The sequence below is a fragment of the Sinocyclocheilus grahami genome, unplaced genomic scaffold (genome assembly GCF_001515645.1).
Source record: "Sinocyclocheilus grahami isolate Dianchi unplaced genomic scaffold, SAMN03320097.WGS_v1.1 scaffold885.1, whole genome shotgun sequence".
Lineage (NCBI taxonomy): Eukaryota > Metazoa > Chordata > Actinopteri > Cypriniformes > Cyprinidae > Sinocyclocheilus > Sinocyclocheilus grahami.
The window spans coordinates 619,930-639,090 of record NW_015506064.1 but is presented as its reverse complement, the minus strand read 5'-3'; the positions used below and the strand labels follow the sequence as shown (position 1 = coordinate 639,090).

General features: G+C 36.8%; 2 protein-coding genes across 3 annotated transcripts in view; one reads left to right on the top strand and one right to left on the bottom strand.

Moving 5' to 3' along the window:
• LOC107563667 (DNA (cytosine-5)-methyltransferase 3B-like) overlaps positions 1-19,161 on the bottom strand; it is a 67,828-nt gene that overhangs the window by 38,025 nt on the left and 10,642 nt on the right. Inside the window, exons 1-2 of one of the 2 annotated variants that reach the window (XM_016248603.1) lie at positions 7,226-7,401; positions 2,252-2,350 (exon numbers count right to left, since the gene is read on the bottom strand). In XM_016248603.1, the coding sequence (XP_016104089.1) occupies positions 2,252-2,311 (60 nt within the window). In that variant the 5' untranslated portion in view covers positions 2,312-2,350; positions 7,226-7,401. Of the gene's footprint in view, positions 1-2,251; positions 2,351-7,225; positions 7,402-19,161 lie in introns of those variants that run through there. The other variant, XM_016248604.1, reaches the window with a different exon arrangement.
• Positions 8,251-18,498, top strand: LOC107563668 (COMM domain-containing protein 7-like). The gene is made up of 9 exons (XM_016248605.1): positions 8,251-8,419; positions 10,617-10,670; positions 11,304-11,406; positions 12,597-12,653; positions 12,754-12,791; positions 15,265-15,355; positions 15,465-15,514; positions 18,204-18,252; positions 18,365-18,498. The coding sequence occupies exons 1-9, from the start codon at positions 8,336-8,338 to the stop codon at positions 18,439-18,441; spliced, it is 603 nt and encodes a 200-aa protein (XP_016104091.1). The 5' UTR covers positions 8,251-8,335; the 3' UTR covers positions 18,442-18,498.

Sequence of the window (19,161 nt, the reverse complement as noted above, 5' to 3'; positions counted from 1 at the left end):
ATAAAACCCATTATAAACGAGGCATTTGTTGCATCCAGTGGGGACATAATTCCTGATTATAATGACTTATACTGTCTTTTTACGCGTTGCATTGCGTATCGCGCTGCGTAAATATAAAACCATGTCTGCATTTGTGATCGGAGAAACAAACAACAAGCGCTACTCTACACTGCTCAAAACTCGCCATTTGAATCAGCAGTGGCAAATTATTTAAACATAAAAAACTTACTTAAAGGCTGTGAGTCAGAAGCGCCAGACTGTCCTTGCAAAGTTGGAACTGCCCAACTTTATAGAAACAGCCTTTGTGCCACAGACCCATTATAGGCTACTGGTTCAGGAAACAGTCCTCATCCTCCATAAAACAACAGCACACATCTGAATATTTGGGTTGAACTGTTCTGGAACAGTGCTGTAAATACAACTTAACCACTGATTTCTAGTTGTGTCCTCTTTTGGAAGGCCAAAAAAAGTAGTTTCGCTTTCACAACGAAACACACAGCAACTCCACAACATGGCAGTGGCGGCAACAGCAAGAATTAAATTTAAGCCTTCTTTATTTGCATGAACATTTGGGCGGTGTTATGCAAATCTTCCCACATCATGTCGTAGATATGTGGGGGCGTGTTAGAACGAGCCGTTTTAGGTAGGAGTGGTTGACTCTTAACTTTTATAAAGAATATCTCTTTGGATTTAGTCTTTGCAACTTTACAGATCTTCTTTATGCACCAAGAGCTTGTAACACTTCAAAGAGAAAGGAAAAATTGAAATCGCATCATATGACCCCTTTAACCCAAAAAGCAAACTATGCTCCCTTCGAACTGGTTGTCTTTAAAATACAAATCTTGTGTAATCCCAGGCTATCTGTAATCAGAAGCACATTTATAACAGGAATATAATTTAATTTCATTCACACGTGTTTAATAAACACATAATCCTTTCTGGATTACAATCCGCCATCAAAATGATACATTTAATTATTTTGGCTGCTGTGATAAGAGGCTATAAACGATCGGCCACTTGCAGGATCCTCACATGCAATAGCCGGGACAACTTCTTTATGTTTACAGAAGTGACGTAATGACGCAGTGCCATGCTCGAATTTCCCGTGAAAACCTACCCGTACCACTCAAATTAGAAAACATTATTATAAGCTAACCGTTGTGAATCGGGCTAAAGTAAGGCAATAGTTTTGAACACTGGCTGGTTATGTACTTGCTCAAATATTGATTTCGGACCATTTTTACCAAAAAAAGTTACAGACTGCAGCTTTAAGTTAAAAATAAATAATTATGTTAGAACACTGACATGCTGCAACAGAGTAAAAGGAGGTCAGAACCATTTAAAACATCTCATAATACAGATTTGTTAGTACAGACTAGGTTCAGTTGAGCTCAAAATGACATGACACGTGTTCTTGGGCATCTGAATGGCCAGTGTGCTTCTCTCTCCTCCCCGGCCAAGCAGCTGGTCTGTGGGATCCAGAGCACTTCCTCAGCTCAGCCAGGTGCAGCATTCAAAGAGCCTGCTCTCTCTCTCTCTCTCTCTCTTTATCTCTCTCTCTCTTTGCACTCTATGGAGTGCAGGATCAGAAGAAAGTAATGAAGCGGTCTTGCCTCATTTACAGTCACAAAGAATATGGAGAAAAATCTGTTTGAATGAAAAATAAAATCAGGACAAAGTTGAGTCGAGCTGCCTTAAAAAAAAACAGTTAGAGCAACTCTTCCTCCAAGAGAACCAGACACTACCATTTTCCCTCTCTCTCCCCTTTCTCTTATCGCATAAATTACTCTGCACCTTTGGCCTCATTTTGAACCCAAAACACCATAGACGAGTGAGACACCCACACCACTCCACACCTCCACACACTGTTTGTGTGCATGTAGGAGGGAAAAATGGTTTTTGATGTGAAAGTAAGGCTGATATCATTCAAGTGATGCAGATACTGGAACAGTGTGTCAGGGTGGATGTTGGATTTTCAGCGAATAGAGGTCAACGCTATCGCATAACATTGGAATATAGTCTATAAGCCTGCTCAATATGGAGAAAAAAATGCAATAAACTTGCGATGTCATGAAACCACTGTTAGTGGTTTTGAAAACTTTAGTCGCCATTCATTGTATCTGCATAAAGAGCAACCAGAATGTTTTTCAAAATGTCCCATTCTGTGTTCCCCAGAAAAAAGAAAGTGAGTAAAGGGTGGGTAAATCATGACAGAACCTAATGCTATCACAACACTCTTTTTTTATCTTACCGTGGCAGTCATCTTGTCAATTTTCACCATGATAGCGGAGGAGTATTTGTTGGATGGCATCACTATTGCAGTCGGGTTTTTTATTTCTTCCTCTCTATCCTGTCAAAAAAAGAAACATTAGACTTGGATAAATGACAAAAAGAGGCAAAATATATCAAATCTAGAGATATAAACCCAATGACTTCAAAAAACATACGGACCGCTGAGAAAAAATGTATGGATAAGTGTTATAGACTTTAGCTAAACATTGACCTCTGTCTCAGCAAAATATGTGGTCATGAAACAAGCACTCCCTTCCTTCACGAACAATGAATAGAAAAATGTGTCAAATAATAAAGACTTCATATACTGAAAAGCCATTACACAATCATTGACAGATTCTTCAGACATATACAGAACAGTATCGATCTGTATCTACTCAGCAATCTGTTGCAGTTGTGATTAGTTTTACTTCCAGTTTCTGACTTTCAATGTCTGTTTCAGGTAATGATTGTCTAGGTAAAGCCATTATAAGACCACAGCAGCCTAGACAAAATAGTCTTATGTTATAGTATGCCTTAAAAGACCACTATATTAAACATATGGTTCACAAAAATTAATTTTTTCGTCATTGACTTATCTTCAACCTCATTTTGTTGTATGGAACATAGCAGCGTGAACATTCTTTAGAGTTTTTCTCAATCGCTTTGGCTCATTTTTTGCAACAGTCTTAACATTAAACTGTAAGTGCAACTGTCGCAACTTCTTTATAGAGCACCATAACTTAATTGCTTGTCTGTAAAATGTAGTAACTTAATCAAAACATTTAATTCAAGCCTCAAACCCTAGTAATTGTGTCAGTAACTGGTCTGACAGATTTTAAAAACTGAATGGATCATTTTGCATGTGGTGGCTCACACAATAATAGAATGTTTAGAAGTTGTGAAGAGTGTGACAATTTCAGCGAGAATCAACTCATCAGTTCTGATCAGCAAGCCATGTGCATTTAGTTATTGTGCAAACTGTAGACAATTGTACTTACTGACAATGCAATGTGCAATTCAAAATATGGGTAATCAAAATGGAAAATTCCTTCATATTAACATGGTACATTGGGCACTATTTTACGGACTTTTCTTAGAGGTCAGAAATCTGAACTTATTGTTATAAGAAAATTCTTATATCTCATTTGAGAATTCAGCCAAAGCGATTGAGAAAAACTTTAATTCTTTTTTGAATGCCATGGCAGATAGAAAGTCATACAGTTTTGGAATGTCATGTTTAGTATCATAGAGTTCATTCATGTTCCCCTGTAGTCCAAAAATCCCACGAGGTAGAAACATTCATTCTGTCAACACAACACTCATCAGACATTCATACTTTCAAATCACAGCTGTTGTTCGTGTTACACCCTGAGGGTGAACTGCTTTGAGGGCAGTTTTTGTATAGTCTACATAACAATCTAAATCCGACATACACACTAGTTTTGGGGAAATAGGAAAACTGGGGAAAGTGACAAACCACATTAAGCAAACAAGACACAGGCAAGGCCTCCAGGTGCATCCTACAAGAAATGGCTAAATGACTGTGCTTAAGTCTGCAGACAAGAACGTGCAAGTACACACACAAAGGCATTTACTTCTTAACTTCTATGGATCTCATTTCAAGTCCATTATCTAAGTGAAAATGCGCAAGTTTTCCTTATGGGTCCTATAAACACACATGCTCTCTCCACAGCCCAGTGGGAGATCTGAGAAGTGAATAAGAGTGAATACAATAAGAGGCCACATCAAAGGTCTGTATGAATGACAGAGATTATGGACTGAACCTAATGTGTGGAAGGTTTTTGTATTAATGCAGGTTTGAGTGTGTATGTGTGTGTTTGTAACTGCCACAGTGATCACAAAACCTATATTAAGTTTCACATATAAAGAGATTAAGATCATTATCAAATTCTATTATAAATAATAAAAATAATACAAAACAAGTTTCTTCAAGTACTGTAAGTGTAGAAAAGTAGGGTAGTTTCAAATGGTGCATTTAAAGGGTCATGAAACCCCAGACTACTTTTTCTGAGATTTTAGCGGAGGTGTTTGTGGTGCACATCATAGAAGACAATCTTAGCATCTGATAATTTTAACTGTTGGAGAAAACTGGTTAATGTTAAATGGGTCATATGATGCGATTTCAATTTTTCCTTTCTCTTTGGAGTGTTACAAGCTCTTGGTGCATAAAGAAGATCTGTAAAGTTGCAAAAACTAAAGTCTCAAATCCAAAGAGATATTTTTTATAAAAGTTAAGAGTTAGCCACACCTACCTAAAACGGCTCATTCTAACACGCCCCCACATATCTACCTCACTATGTGGGAAGATTTGCATAACGGCGACCTAAATGTTCACGCAAAGAAAGAAGGCGTAACTTTTATTCTGGCTGTAGTATAGTTGCTGCCGCCATGTTGTGAATGCGCTGTGTGATTCGTTGTGACAGTGAAACTACTTTGTTTGGTCTTCCAAAAGAGGATGATATCCGCTTCGTCATGCCTAGAGCTGATCCGTGCTGGTCGCTGAGGAAATACTACAACTTCACGCTGTGGATCGCCGGATCGGCTTTCACCGTGGACGAAGCAGAGTCCAGCCCGGGGTCGTCACATGTGGTTGCCGCAAGCCCGCCGGACGCTCCTTCGTCGAATCCGCTGCCTCCGCTCACTCTAGACCGCCGGCCATTCCTCACTTTATCCCCTGGCCTCCGCTCACTCAAGGCCGCCGTGTGTGACGCTGTTTCGTTGTGAAAGCGAAACTACTTTGTTTGGCCTTCCAAAAATGGACACGACTAGAAATCAGTGGTTAAGTTGTATTTACAACACTGTTCCAGAACAGTTCAACCCAAATATTCAGATGTGTGCAGCACATTTTATGGAGGACTGTTTCCTGATCCTGGGAGAGCAGACTACAATGCCGGCTGTTCTGACTCACAGACTGTAAGTACATTTTTTATATTTAAAGAGTTTTTATATTTTATATATTTAAAGCGAGTTTCTTGGGCAGTGCCGAGTAGGGCTTGTTGTTTGTCATTTCTCCGATCACAAATGCAGACATGATTTTTGGTTTACGCGGCGCGATGCAATGCAACGTTAATTATGCAGAACTTTAAGGCTTAATATCATTTAAACGGATGAGCTATAAAAAAAATCACCCCCCCTCACAGTTGTCATGAAGGGCCAAATTAGCTATATAGACCAAAATCATTTTTTGAACCAGGCTGTAAACGTTTTTTTTTCTGCTGTAAATTTGGGCATTTTAACATGGGGAGCCTATGGGATTAACTCCCTTTTGCAGCCAACCTCTAGCGCCCAGTTGATGAATTACAGTTTAAGTCACTTCCGTGTTGGCTTCACGAGAGAGAGCGGGAGGTTGCCGCTTGATGTCCCCAGACAGAAGTCTGTTGTCCAGTTACGACGTTTTAGTTTAAATGTTAAAGGTCGAAATACATTTTGAAAACATACATGACATAACACGCATTTAGAAAAAGTGTAGTGTGAATTTTCATTTCATGCCGAAGAAATTAAAAGAAAATACAACAGTCCACGAATGGGACATCACTAGTTTCTTAGTTGCGTTCACCGTGAATGCAGATGTGACCTGACAGAGAAAATAATAGTTATTAAATGAACGACTTAAGTTTTGGTTAAACTATCAGCCACCAATAAAAGCCGAGAGAAGGTCGCGTTATTCGAGCTGGGCTGGCCCTATATCGTTCTAACTTCAATGTGCAGTCTCATTGTTACTAAAGATTTGATTGAAGTCTGAGTCATTTCTATGCAGCAGCGCAAAACCAAAGTGACGGCGCGGCATTCCTTCGAGAGGCCCTGCGGGCGCTCCGCCGTACAGTCTACCAACGCCAATTAGCACGTTACCCTCGCTCAGATGCACGCTCGACTCAACTCACATTCACACTCACCCTCACCCTCACCCGCGGCGGAATTCACCTGCACTCAGCGCCCTTATTTATTACACGCGCTCACTTTTCTATTGTTTTAAAGGGATAGCTCACCCAAAAATGAAAGTTCAGTCATCGTTTACTCAACCTCGTGTTGGGCCATACCAAAATGAGCAGTTAGGCAGAATGACAGCCTCATGAGTTATTCACTTTCCTTATACAGAAACAAAAAATATGCAAGGAAAGTGAACGACGACCGAGGCTGTCGGTTCCTCACATTTTGACTAACATCTCATTTTGTGTTCCACAGAAGAACTTTCATTTTCGGTGAACCGTAAATACATGGCAACGCCTATGAGCGAAAAGGACAGAAATATAAATCAACTGTTTCCATTATTAATTATGTTGCAAAAGTGAGACGTTGTCAAAACAGTAAAAACTTGCATCCGCGCGAGGCGCGTTATAACACTTCTGTGACGTCAACGAATTGAATAACCCGGTTTTATTCTAACAAAAATGATTTGAGAGCATTTCCTTCATGGCCTTTAAGGCATATTCAGAAAGTTCGCTCATTTCTGGAAAAAAAAAAACTTAAACCACACAATTAAAAACATTGGGTTCAGTTACTTTTACCGACTATTATCGTTTAAATATGCGAGGAAAGCCCACTTCTTGTACGCTGCGTCTTCACCAGACAAACATCTGGTTTTCCACGAGAACGCGGAAATCTTGGAATAATCGATTTTTTTAAAAGTCGAACGAAAATGTGCACAACTCACTAAAGAACTCAGACCGGGGATGCATGAAAATGAGGAATACATCTCGCATACTTCCCCACGCTTACATAATGAGCTTTCAGCACGCCTCAGCCACGCTCGCTGCACAGCCACGCACTATTCCATGCTTTAACAACACGAAATTAATTAGTTACATATAGAATCTACAGGTTAAAGTAGCCGAACTAAAATAAAAGTAAGTTTGAGCAAGTCATCTATATCCTCAGACATGTGCGGTCGAACGCGCACTAGTGCTGCATGCAGAAGAGGTATGAAACTTACCTGTCTCTGGAGAAGTAGTGCTATTACAAACACGCAGAGTCTGAAGGTGCCGTTAGAGTAGTCCACTGCCAAGGTGCCGAGGTATGTCACTACTCTTTGCTGCTACACACGCCTTTAAACCCTAAGGGTGAATATGTAAATGCGGTCTCGTTCACAGACTGGGTCTTACGCCTCTACTCTCAGGCGTGACTTTTCCCGGGTCTCGAATCGCACTCCCACTGAATAAAAGCTACTTTTACCTCCTACTGTTTAACCCTTTCTCGGTTGTGAGATGCCACGTTCTGTGAGATTCTATTTTGTGCATAGAAAATATGACTGTTTTTACTTTTCCTTACAGAAATATTTTTTTATGCTTCCTGGTTTGCTCGCCACACATTTTTCTATACGTAGGCTATAATGTTGGGAATTATTAAAAATGTACTATTAGAATGTTGTACCATCTTTAATATAATATTGTAGGCTATACAATATTATATATTGTCACACAGACATTTCACAGCATGGGGGAGTGACCGACAATGAGTGTGCCCAATTCACGAGAAAAAGATTTTTAAAAATCGTGTCTGTTTTTTTTTGTTTATAGCAAGTAACCCATGACCTCAAGTAAACTAACAAACACAGTTTATAGCATTGCATTAGGTAATGGTGTTATCTTTTATATGTTGTTTACATGCTAGATTCAGACTGTACAAATATAAGCAACATTTTGAAGAAAAACATGACATTTTATTATTTGACTCTTGGTGTTTTGGGAAATAACATTAAATTACTTTTCTGAGGTACTTCTATATTTCTGCCTATTGAAGGGTTAATTTCATGGAAGTTTTTCGGCACATGTAACTAGCCTGAATAAAACAACATTAATCCTCTACTTTTTTGCAAAGAAAATAATATTGAAGTATCTTGTCTTCTATGATAGTTAAATGAATGCATACCAGCATCCAGATTATCACTGCACTACAAAATCTCCTGATCACATGTGCTCGGGGCGCTGAAGGATGAGAATGGCGAAAGTGCGGATCGTTAAATGGTTGGCCTCGATGGGCAGCGAGCGGAAGTGTGGAAGCAGATGTCACAGCTCAGTAGCAACAGCGGAGCTGCGGAGAAACAATGTTGCAGTTGCATTTCACGAATGATACATTACCCGACAATGCCTGCACTGACTTTCAGAATGTGAATAAATTCAGGGAACAGGTAGGAATCCAGTCTGCTGCGAGCGGAAAGTGGGAATTATGATACTAATGAATGAGTTTAGTGTATCTGTGATCAACAGATTTGGTGTATAATTGAGTTCGATGTAAATAAACGGGTTTGGTGATCATCTCGCCTTCAGAAAAAAGTCGCTTTAGTGTGTATAACGTGTAGTTACGTGGTATTACCATAACACTTAGCATTAGCACACCAAGCTGGGCTCGTGTAGTGATGTAGAGGATTTCAGGCGTAAAAACGTACCTCAAAAGTTTGGGATCTGAACGTTTTTTTACAGGAGTTTCGTGTGCTCATCAAGGCTGCATTTATTTGATCAAAAATACAGCAAAAATGTAATATTGAGAAATATTATTATGATGTAAATATCGTTTTTCTATTTTAATATACATTCAGCTCTAGTTTATTTCTGTGATGCAAAGCTGAATTTTCAGCATTATTACTCCAGTCTTCAGTGTCACATGATCCTTCAGAAATCATCCTGATATGCTGATTTATTATCAGTGCTGGAAACTGTTGCTGCTTAATATATTTTTTTGTTTGGAACCTGTGGTTATTTTTTTCAGGATTCTTTGATGAATAAAAAGTAGAGCATTTATTTCAAATAGAAATCTTTTCTAACAATGCCGTTCAAAAGTTTGGGGTCAGTACATTTTTATTCTTTCTTTTTTTTGAAAGAAATTCAAACATTTATTCAGCAAGGGTGTGTTAAATTTATACGAAGTGATAGCAAAGATTTATATTGTTAGAAAAGATTTATATTTTGAATAAATGCTGTTCTTTTTAACTATTTATTCTTCAAAGAATCCTGAAAAATGTATCGCAGTTTCCAAAGAAATATGTGGCAGCACAACTGTTGCCACTAAACTCATGTGACACTTTATACTGGAGTAGTGGCTGATGGAAATTCAGCTTTGCATCACAGAAATAAATTATATTTTAAAGGATATTAAAATAGAAACCATTATTTTATATTGTAATAACATTTTGCTTTTTTCTGTATTTTTGATCAAATAAATGCAGCCTTGATGAGCATAAGAGACTTCTTTAAAAAAACATTACAAATCTTACTGATCCCAAACTTTTGACCAGTAGTGTATATTTAGTGTATTTTGACGTCATAAAATTGTATCATGCAGTTTTGTCCTTTATATAAAAGTGTTCTCGTTTCAGCCTTGCCTCTCCAGCAGGAAATTGATAAAAGGCACTCTTATTGGTCTGCAGTGAATGTTTTAGGAAACAGCTTTTTTAAATAAATATAATAATAAATATAATGGACCTTATCATAGACACATTTATACTTTTGTGTGTGTGTGTGTGTGTGTTATTTATAAATATATAATAAAATATATAATATAAATATAGACATAAATACATGTCAATATTTTCAAAATATATACTGTTTGTGTTTGTATTTATATATACATAATAAATATACACAGTACACACACACACATATATATCATGTGTGTATATATATATATATATATATATATATATATATATATATATATATATATATATATACACACATGATATATATGTGTGTGTGTGTACAGTATACACACACATATGCAACATACAGTACACTACTAGTAAAGTGTGAACACAGTTGACTAAATTTGTTTCTCATGATTTTTAAACCCTTTTTATCTAAAGACGTCATGCTTAAATGCTTGATTATTTTGCTAATAAATAATTTATTTAATGAATGTATTGAATTGTATGTATTTATTGCAAATCTAATATTTAAATATTTTGAATGGATGAAAAACTCAGGAAGTGCAGCCAACAAGACCCTTGAATCGTTGGGAACTTGTTCAGTACTGTTTAAATGCATCCCAAGATGCACCTCGTAAAGTTGATCGGTGGAAATTTGTAGAACCTAAAATATATAAGGTAGCTTTATTTAACGTTTATTTTTAATAATTTATTTTTCCATATTTCCATTAGTTTATTTCATAATTTTGTGGACTGTTATTATAAAATATGGAAATAGTGATAATAAAGAATGAGTAGTTGTATCCAAACTTTGGACTGGTAGTATCTGCATGTTTCTCCGCTACTTAAAAGGAGGTCTGGATTGATATATCTTATTTTCTGCTTTTCACTAGATAGTTATAGCACATATGCTACCTTCATTCAATGCCAGTCACTTAGCTTTATTTTTTTCCTCCCATTGCAGCAGTTTGTGAGTCTGACAGAGATCTTATACCAGTTCCTTCTAGAACCCAAAGAGGTGAGTCAACGCTCCCAGATTACTTCTCTGGAAAGCCATTTCTGTGTGTTGAATCATTTCCAGGAAATGCATGAAAAGCTCAAATATGTACCTTGAATGCGATAAAAGTGTCCACAAATACATGAACCAAAAAAAAAGAGTTAAAGGAATGGTTCATCCAAAACTGAAAATGTACTCACCCTCAGGCCATCTAAGACGTAGATGAGTTTGTTTCTTCATCAGAATAGATTTGGATAAATTTAGCATTACATCACTTGCTCACCAATGGATCCTCTGCAGTGAATGGGTGCCGTTAAAATGAGAGGCCAAACAGCTGATAAAAACATTACAATAATTCACAAGTAATCCACATGACTCCAGTTTATCAATTGATGTCTTGTGAAGTGAAAAGCTGTGTGTTTGTAAGAAACAAATCCATCCTTTAGACATTTTTAACTTCAAACCAATGCTTCCGGCTAAAATATGAATCCTATATCCATAATATTGCGTTCTCCAGGGTAAGTTGTCTTGTCTGAATTAGGACCGGTAAAGAAAGATATATTATGTGAATGTTTATTGTGATAACTTATATTGTGAAAATCAACAGGATTTACACACAAGTAAATGTTACATATTGTGCTTCTTCCTCATCAGTCAGAGCGGTTCTTGCGTCAATTGACAGAGTTTGCTGGAGAGAATGGGATGAGTGCAGGACCACTGAGGGCTCTGATGAAGAGTGTCCTCCTCCTACCTCATGGTAAAACCTTCAGGACCCTCATCTTGAACAAATCGAGCACCTTTATCTGAAATTTCACAAATGAATAATGCAGTCCCCTTCCCCTGGTGATAACATCAAATGTAGACGTTTAGCCTGACACCAGCACTGATCTAAACACGCTATGGTCCTAATCTCAGTGAGTGATTGTTCAGTTTATTTTACACCAAATTGCTGCATTATGCGTCTAGAGGATCCTAACATATGCAAATAGCCCTTGTTGCAAATTGCCCTGGGGAATCTGGACCTAATGTCACATGTAGACTGGCCGACCCTACCAATCAGTATGCATAGTATGCTGCTACATTTGCATGCAATGACTATCTTGCTACCTGTGCTTTTAGTCATTAGAATGAAGAGGAACGTGTGAAATTACTAATACTGATGAGAAAAAATTATGGGGAAAAAATGGTGGTGTAGAATAATATGTATTGGAGAAATCAGACAGAGATGTAAAAAACGTATAGTCTACTGTATTTCAAAACCTAGTGAGGTGCCTACGTAGGCAGCATAAGTGCACTCTTGATGTAAAGACTCTTTCAAAAGGTAGGAAACTTAAATCCAAAATCTAATTTTAGCCGAATTCTCTAAGGCATCAATATCAATGCAACTCTTATATCTCAATTGGGACATCCACACAAAAAAAATACACTTTAGTATTTAAAACAATATAGAAAATCATGGAAAAGTCGCACATGAGATCTTCAATCGTCTGATGACAGCTCATCATTGTGCTTGTGCAATGCGATAAGCAATGACAAGTCAAGAGATTGTTTCAGTCTTTGCTCTCAAAAATGGGAAAATCTTGTATCCCTATTATGACACAACAAAATGAGGTACTCCAGTTGTTAAAAGAAAGTTATTATGCAGAACTTGAAGACATATTATTGATTTTTTTAAATAAAAGTCAAACAAGTGTTCTAATATATCTTATAGATATATAAAAATATTACTCTTTTTTTACGTGTTGCATCAGTACTTCATATGGTTAGTGATTTGAATGATACATCGATTCATATCAATGTATTGTTACAACCCTATTTAGTGTTTCCAATTAGTACATTATCAAGGTATCATATCAGTTAGAATGCTGCCTACTTAGTTCACTATGCTTTGGAACAGAGTTATAATGTGCATATAGAAGCAATGCAAATGTGTTCCTCCCTTCTCAGGTGCTTTAAAAAGAAACCTAACAGCTGAACAGGTGAAGGCAGACTTGCTCTCATTAGGTACCATCTTTCTTCACTCCCATCATCTGTACCCATTTGATTATATTTGTCATGACTCATGAGTCTGTATTTAACATTGTGATCTATTGCTTAATTACAGGATTAAATGAGGACAAGGCCAGTCATTTCTCTGACCAGGTTTGTCTTAACATAGTCATTTTGGTGTTTTAGTTGTTTCCATGTTTTTACATTTACATTTAGTCATTTAGCAGACACTTTTATCCAAAGCAACAAATGAGGGCAATGGAAGCAATCAAAATCAACAAGAGAGCAATGATATGCAAGTGCTATAAAAAGTCTCAGTTAGCTTAATGCAGTACATGTAGCAAGTTTTTTTTTTTAGTTATATAATAAATAAAAGAAAAACGGATATAATAGAAAAAGAATAGAGTGATATGCTAGTGCTATAAAAAGTCTCAGTTAGCTTAATGCAGTACATGTAGCAAGTTTTTTTTTAGTTATATAATAAATAAAAGAAAAACGGATATAATAGAAAAAGAATAGAGTAAGCTAGTGTTAGAGGCCTTTTTTGCTTTTGTTAATTGTATAATAAATAAAAAGAAAACATACAAATACAAAATAATTAGAGAATACAATGCAAAAATGTTTAGTCGTTTCTTGAAGATGGCTAAGGACTCAGCTGCTCGGATTGAGTTGGGCAGGTCATTCCACCAGGAGGGAACATTAAAATTAAAAGTCTGTGAAAGTGATTTTGTGCCTCTTTGGCATGGCACAATAAAGTGACGTTCACTTGCAGAATACAAGCGTCTAGAGGGCACATAAGTCTGAAGTAATGAATTTAGGTAAAGGGGTGCAGAGCCAGTGGTGGTTTTGTAGGCAAACATTAATGCCTTGAATTTTATGCGCGCCACTATTGGTAGCCAGTGCAAATTGATAAGCAGAGGTGGGACGTGCATCATTTTTGGCTCAATAAAAATTAAGTTCTGAATTAATTGTAAAGGTTTGATAGAACTGGCTGGACCTGCCAAGATAGCATTGCAATAGTCCAGCCTGGACAGAACAAGAGCTTCAACAAGGAGTTGTGAAGCATGTTCCGAAAGAAAGGGCCTGATCTTCTTGATTTTGAATAAAGCAAATCTGCAGGACCGGGCAGTTTTTAGCAATGTGGTCTGGGAAAGTCAGCTGATCATCAATCATAACTCCAAGGTTTCTAGCTGTTTTTTAATGGTTGATGTGCCTAACTGGATGGTGAAATTGTGATGAAACTATGGGTTTGATGGAACCACAAGCAGTTCTGTCTTGGTAAGGTTGAGTTGAAGGTGATGGTCCTTCATCCAGCAAGAAATGTCTGTTAGACAAGCTGAGATGTGAGCAGCTATCGTCAGATCATCGGGATGGAATGAGAGGTAGAGTTGAGTGTTATCAGCATAGCAGTGGTATGAAAAGCTGTGTTTCTGAATGACAGAACCTAGTGATTATCATGTAGACCGAGAAGAGAAGTGGTCCAAGAACTGAGCTCTGAGGCACCGCAGTAGTTAGATGTTGCGAATTGGACACCTCACCCCTCCAAGATACCTTGAAGGACCTATCTGAGAGGTAAGACTCAAACCACTGGAGTGCGGTTCCTGAGATGCCCTTTGCCAGTAGGGTTGACAGGAGGATCTGGTGGTTAACCGTGTCAAAAGCAGTGGACAGATCCAGCAAGATAAGTATTGAAGATTTGGAATCCGTTCTTGCCAGTCTTAGGGCTTCAACAACTGAGAGCAAGGCAGTCTCGGTTGAATGTCCACTCCTGAAACCAGACTGGTTGCTGTCAAGGAGGTTCTGTGTGAGAAAGGCAGGGACTTGGTTGAACACAGCTCGTTCAAGTGTTTTTGCAATGAAAGGAAGGAGGCAAACCGGTCTGTAGTTCTCTAAAAGAGATAGGTTAAGGGTGGGTTTCTTAAGTAGTGGGGTTATACGAGCCTGTCTAAATGTTGAGGGAAAAACACCAGTGTGAAGGGATACGTTAATGATGTGAGTGAGTGCAGGTACAACTGTAGGAGAAATGGCTTGAAGGAAATGAGATGGAATAGGATCAAGCGGACAAGTAGTAGGATGAGTTTGGAGACTTCTGCCTCGGAGAGTGAAGAGAAGGATGTGAATGAGTGTATGTTTACTGATAAGATGTGCTTGACAGATTGTGGTGTTGAAAATTGTGCACTGATGGTTTTAATTTTATTAATGAAGAATGTGGCAAAGTCGTCAGCTGTACATTAGCGGAGAAGGAAGAGAGGAGTGACTGATACACATTAATGCATGTTTTTGTGGATGGGCATGACTGTAAGACTCGAAGATGTGCTTGACAGATTGTGGTGTTGAAAATTGTGCACTGATGGTTTTAATTTTATTAATGAAGAATGTGGCAAAGTCGTCAGCTGTTAGAGTTGATGAAGGAGGGGGAGGAGGAGGACAAAGGAGGGAGGAAAATGTTTTAAAGAGCATGCGAGAGTTAGGCGAATTGTTAATTTAGGTATGATAGTATGTCCTTTTAGCAGTGGAGACATTAGCGGAGAAGGAAGAGAGGAGTGACTGATACACATTAATGCATGTTTTTGTGGATGGGCATGACTGTAAGACTCAGCATGTCTACATCTTCCATTTATTTCAGTGGAGAATCCACTACCCTGTTTTGTCCAGACTGGCCGTGGGACAGACACTAATGGTCAACCAACTTGTTGACATGGAGTGGAAATTTGGTGGTAAGCAATGGATTAACATTAGTAATCTATATTACCTACAGTGCAAATAAGAATATAAATAATGTGATTAAATAATATGTGAGTAATTTAAATGCATAATTCTTTGCAGTTACTGTTGGTACAAGTGAGCTACAAAAGACCGGAAACATTTTTCTACAGGTAAACCTGTATTTAATTTTTAAAAAGTCAGTGCAAACATTCATCAAGAGATTGATTTTAAAATACATTTAACCCTTACATGATTTTGAATAAGATTTTAAGGTTGGATTGTGCTACACAACTTTTGCAGAAAAAAGTCAGTTCCAGTCTACAGATTTTGGACAGTCTGATTTAACAGATTTCATAGAAAATTGAGTAGGCTATGATGGGCAAAACATTATTATTTTTTGCTTCAGACTATGAAGTTGGAGGATAAAACATGTTTGATATTTTGAGCCAGTTTTAGAACACGCATTGTTTTATTCGTCATTCGCTTACTACCAATGAGATGCTTGTTTCTGAACGAGAGTTTGTCTCAGTCTTTCAGTGTATGATGCCCAGTTTTTCTCTGTACCATTTATGGATGATGCCTAGAGACAATTGTTGACTTGACTGCACAGACACTATTGGAAGAGAACTGAACTGAGCTGAACGATGATATAACTGAATCAACAATAAACTGACTTTAACTGATAAACTGACTATTGTCCTCTTGCATTATCAGCACAAGTTTTTCCTGTTTACCACTGTAAAAGCTGCTTTGGCTCAGTCTGTATTGAATAAAGGGCTGTATAAATAAAGATGACTTGACTTGACTAGTGTTTTAAAAAGTCATTCAGATTTAAAAAGTTGTGTATAATCCAGCCTTTAAAATTATTAACCCAATCCTTAAGTGAGTGAAGAAATTTAACAGAACCTGAGAGTTTATAGATTTATACATTATCGTTTCACAGCATAACATCTTTCCTATGTATTTAAAGGGACACTCCTCCAAAAATGAAAATTCTCTCATCATTTACTCACCCTCATGCTGTCCCACATGTATATGTTTTTCTTTTTTCAGATGAACATAAGTGAGGATGTTTATAAAAAAAATAAGACATTTCTTTGGAAATGTAACCCATCATAAGTCCATATATGTGACCCTGGACCACAAAACCAGTCTTAAGTCGATTCCTGTTTACCACTGTAAAAGCTGCTTTGGCTCAGTCTGTATTGAATAAAGGGCTGTATAAATAAAGATGACTTGACTAGTGTTTTAAAAAGTCATTCAGATTTAAAAAGTTGTGTATAATCCAGCCTTTAAAATTATTAACCCAATCCTTAAGTGAGTGAAGAAATTTAACAGAACCTGAGAGTTTATAGATTTATACATTATCGTTTCACAGCATAATATCTTTCCTATGTATTTAAAGGGACACTCCTCCAAAAATGAAAATTCTCTCATCATTTACTCACCCTCATGCTGTCCCACGTGTATATGTTTTTCTTTTTTCAGATGAACATAAGTGAGGATGTTTATAAAAAAAAATAAGAAATTTCTTTGGAAATGTAACCCATCATAAGTCCATATATGTGACCCTGGACCACAAAACCAGTCTTAAGTCGCTGGGGTATATTTGTAGCAATAGCCAAAAATGCATTGTATGGGTCAAAATTATAGATTTTTCATTTATGCCAAAAATCATTAGGATATTAAGTAAAGATCATGTTCCATGAAGATATTTTGTACATTTCCTACTGTAAATATATTAAAACTTAATTTTTGATTAGTAATATGCATTGCTAAGGACTTCATTTGGACAACTTTTTAAAGGCGAGTTTCTCAATATTTAGATTTTTTTTTTTTTCACCCTCAGATTCCAGATTTCCAAATATTGTTCTATCCTAAAAAACAATACATCAATGGAAAGCTTATTTATTCAGCTTTCAGATTATTTATAAATCTCAATTTTGAAAAATTGACCCATATGACTGGTTTTGTGGTCCAGGGTCACATATTGTGTATGGGACCTCCAAAGTTAGCACGACGGTAATCCATAACCCAATTTCATCTGAAGGAAAATGATAGCTGTGTACAAGAAAAATACTAATATATTAAAACTTTTTTTTTTTTGATATATAAACCAGGTGACTAATTATTGAGAGAATTTTTATTTTTGGGTGGGTATCTCTTCAAATAAATGAGATGGTGATTAGTACAGTAGCATAATAGTTAAGTACCTAAGTACATTTAGACTCTTGCAGCACAGAGCCAGAAGTTTTATTTATATAAAAAAAATGAGAGATGAGGCAGGAAATGATAGAGAGAAAGATTCTTGCCGACTTAATGAGAACCTTAGCACCAGTTTCCGCACTAACCGCACCAGAATCATGAGAGACCGCATGATCACAAGCATACTTTGTTGCATCTGAATCCGTGCTCTCTTAACAAAACACTCAAGTCTAAGGGATTGATAGTGTCTTTGGTGTGCTATTAGTCATCTTAAAAGAAAATGCCTTTTTTAATGGCAGGTAAACTGTCAAAGTAAATAATTGTCATCATCTTCCTCCTTTATATTTTAAAATTACCTACCATCTTCTTTTAATCCAAGCTAAAATATAAATATTGTCAGTTTCTAATTACGATTCCAATTGACTGCACTCTGACATAAAGAAAATACCCTTTCTCTGGCATATAATGCTAGTCATATTATACCCATGGTGGGGAATATTTGACTAATGTTAGTATGTTGTATTTGCAGAAGCAGTCTAATGTTTCCTTCAGTGATCAAACTCTTGATCTGTAACCTCTGTCTGCTTTAGGCACTGCTGGAGTTATAAGACAGAGAGGCTCATCATTCATTCAACTTTTTTGTTCTTTTCACAGCTAAAACTGGTGATCAGAAAAGGAAACAAGACAGAAAATGTGTACATGGGTAAATTGACTTCAAATCCATTGTCTAAGTTGTAACATACTCTACATGATTCAGTGTTTTCATTACACATTCAGTCTCATTTTGTTTGTATCTTTGAATCTCTCCACATTAGAGCTGACTTTACCTCAGTTCTATAACTTCCTTCATGAGATGGGGCGCGCCAAAGCCAGTATGGATTGTTTCAATTAACTGAGGTCATTGTAATCGGAGTTTTCCTCTTTGCCTGTTAATCAGTAAATAATTGTAATGATGTTCCCATACTCACAAAATGTTTCAACTTTAATAATTATAATTCACTAATCTTATTCAGTTGTGTGTTTGTTTGCACCCTTGTACGTATGTTTTTGTTTGGGACAAAGAAGACCTTCCACATTGATGCTCTTTATTGATCTTCTGTTTATTAAACCTTTGATAAATTTCTTCTGCCATGGTTTTTATTAATACCAGCATACGGTATGTGCTTTTTGTACTTTGTTCACTAATAATATTAATTTTAAATAATAAGCCACTACTTAAGACATTTTTAATCAAACCATTTACTTACTGTATAAATAATATCATTAATACAGTACAAACACAAATAAAATTCATATATTTGTGGAAGAATACAGAACATAATTATCAGCCAAATTTGCAGTAAAAAATTAAGGAATTTTGACTACTACTGCTAGTAGGTCTACAGAAACATGTTCATTTTTCTGTCAGCAGACATTTGAAAAGTGTTTGCCTTTATCAAAGGCTGTCATGCTTTACACCGATTCAGAATGATGTAATACATTTACTCTGTGTCAAAATATAAGTTCTCTATTACAGTGGTTCCCAACCCTGGTCCTGGAGGCACCCCAACACTGCACAATTTGTATGTCTCCTTAATCAAACACACCTGATTCAGGTCATCAGCTCATTAGT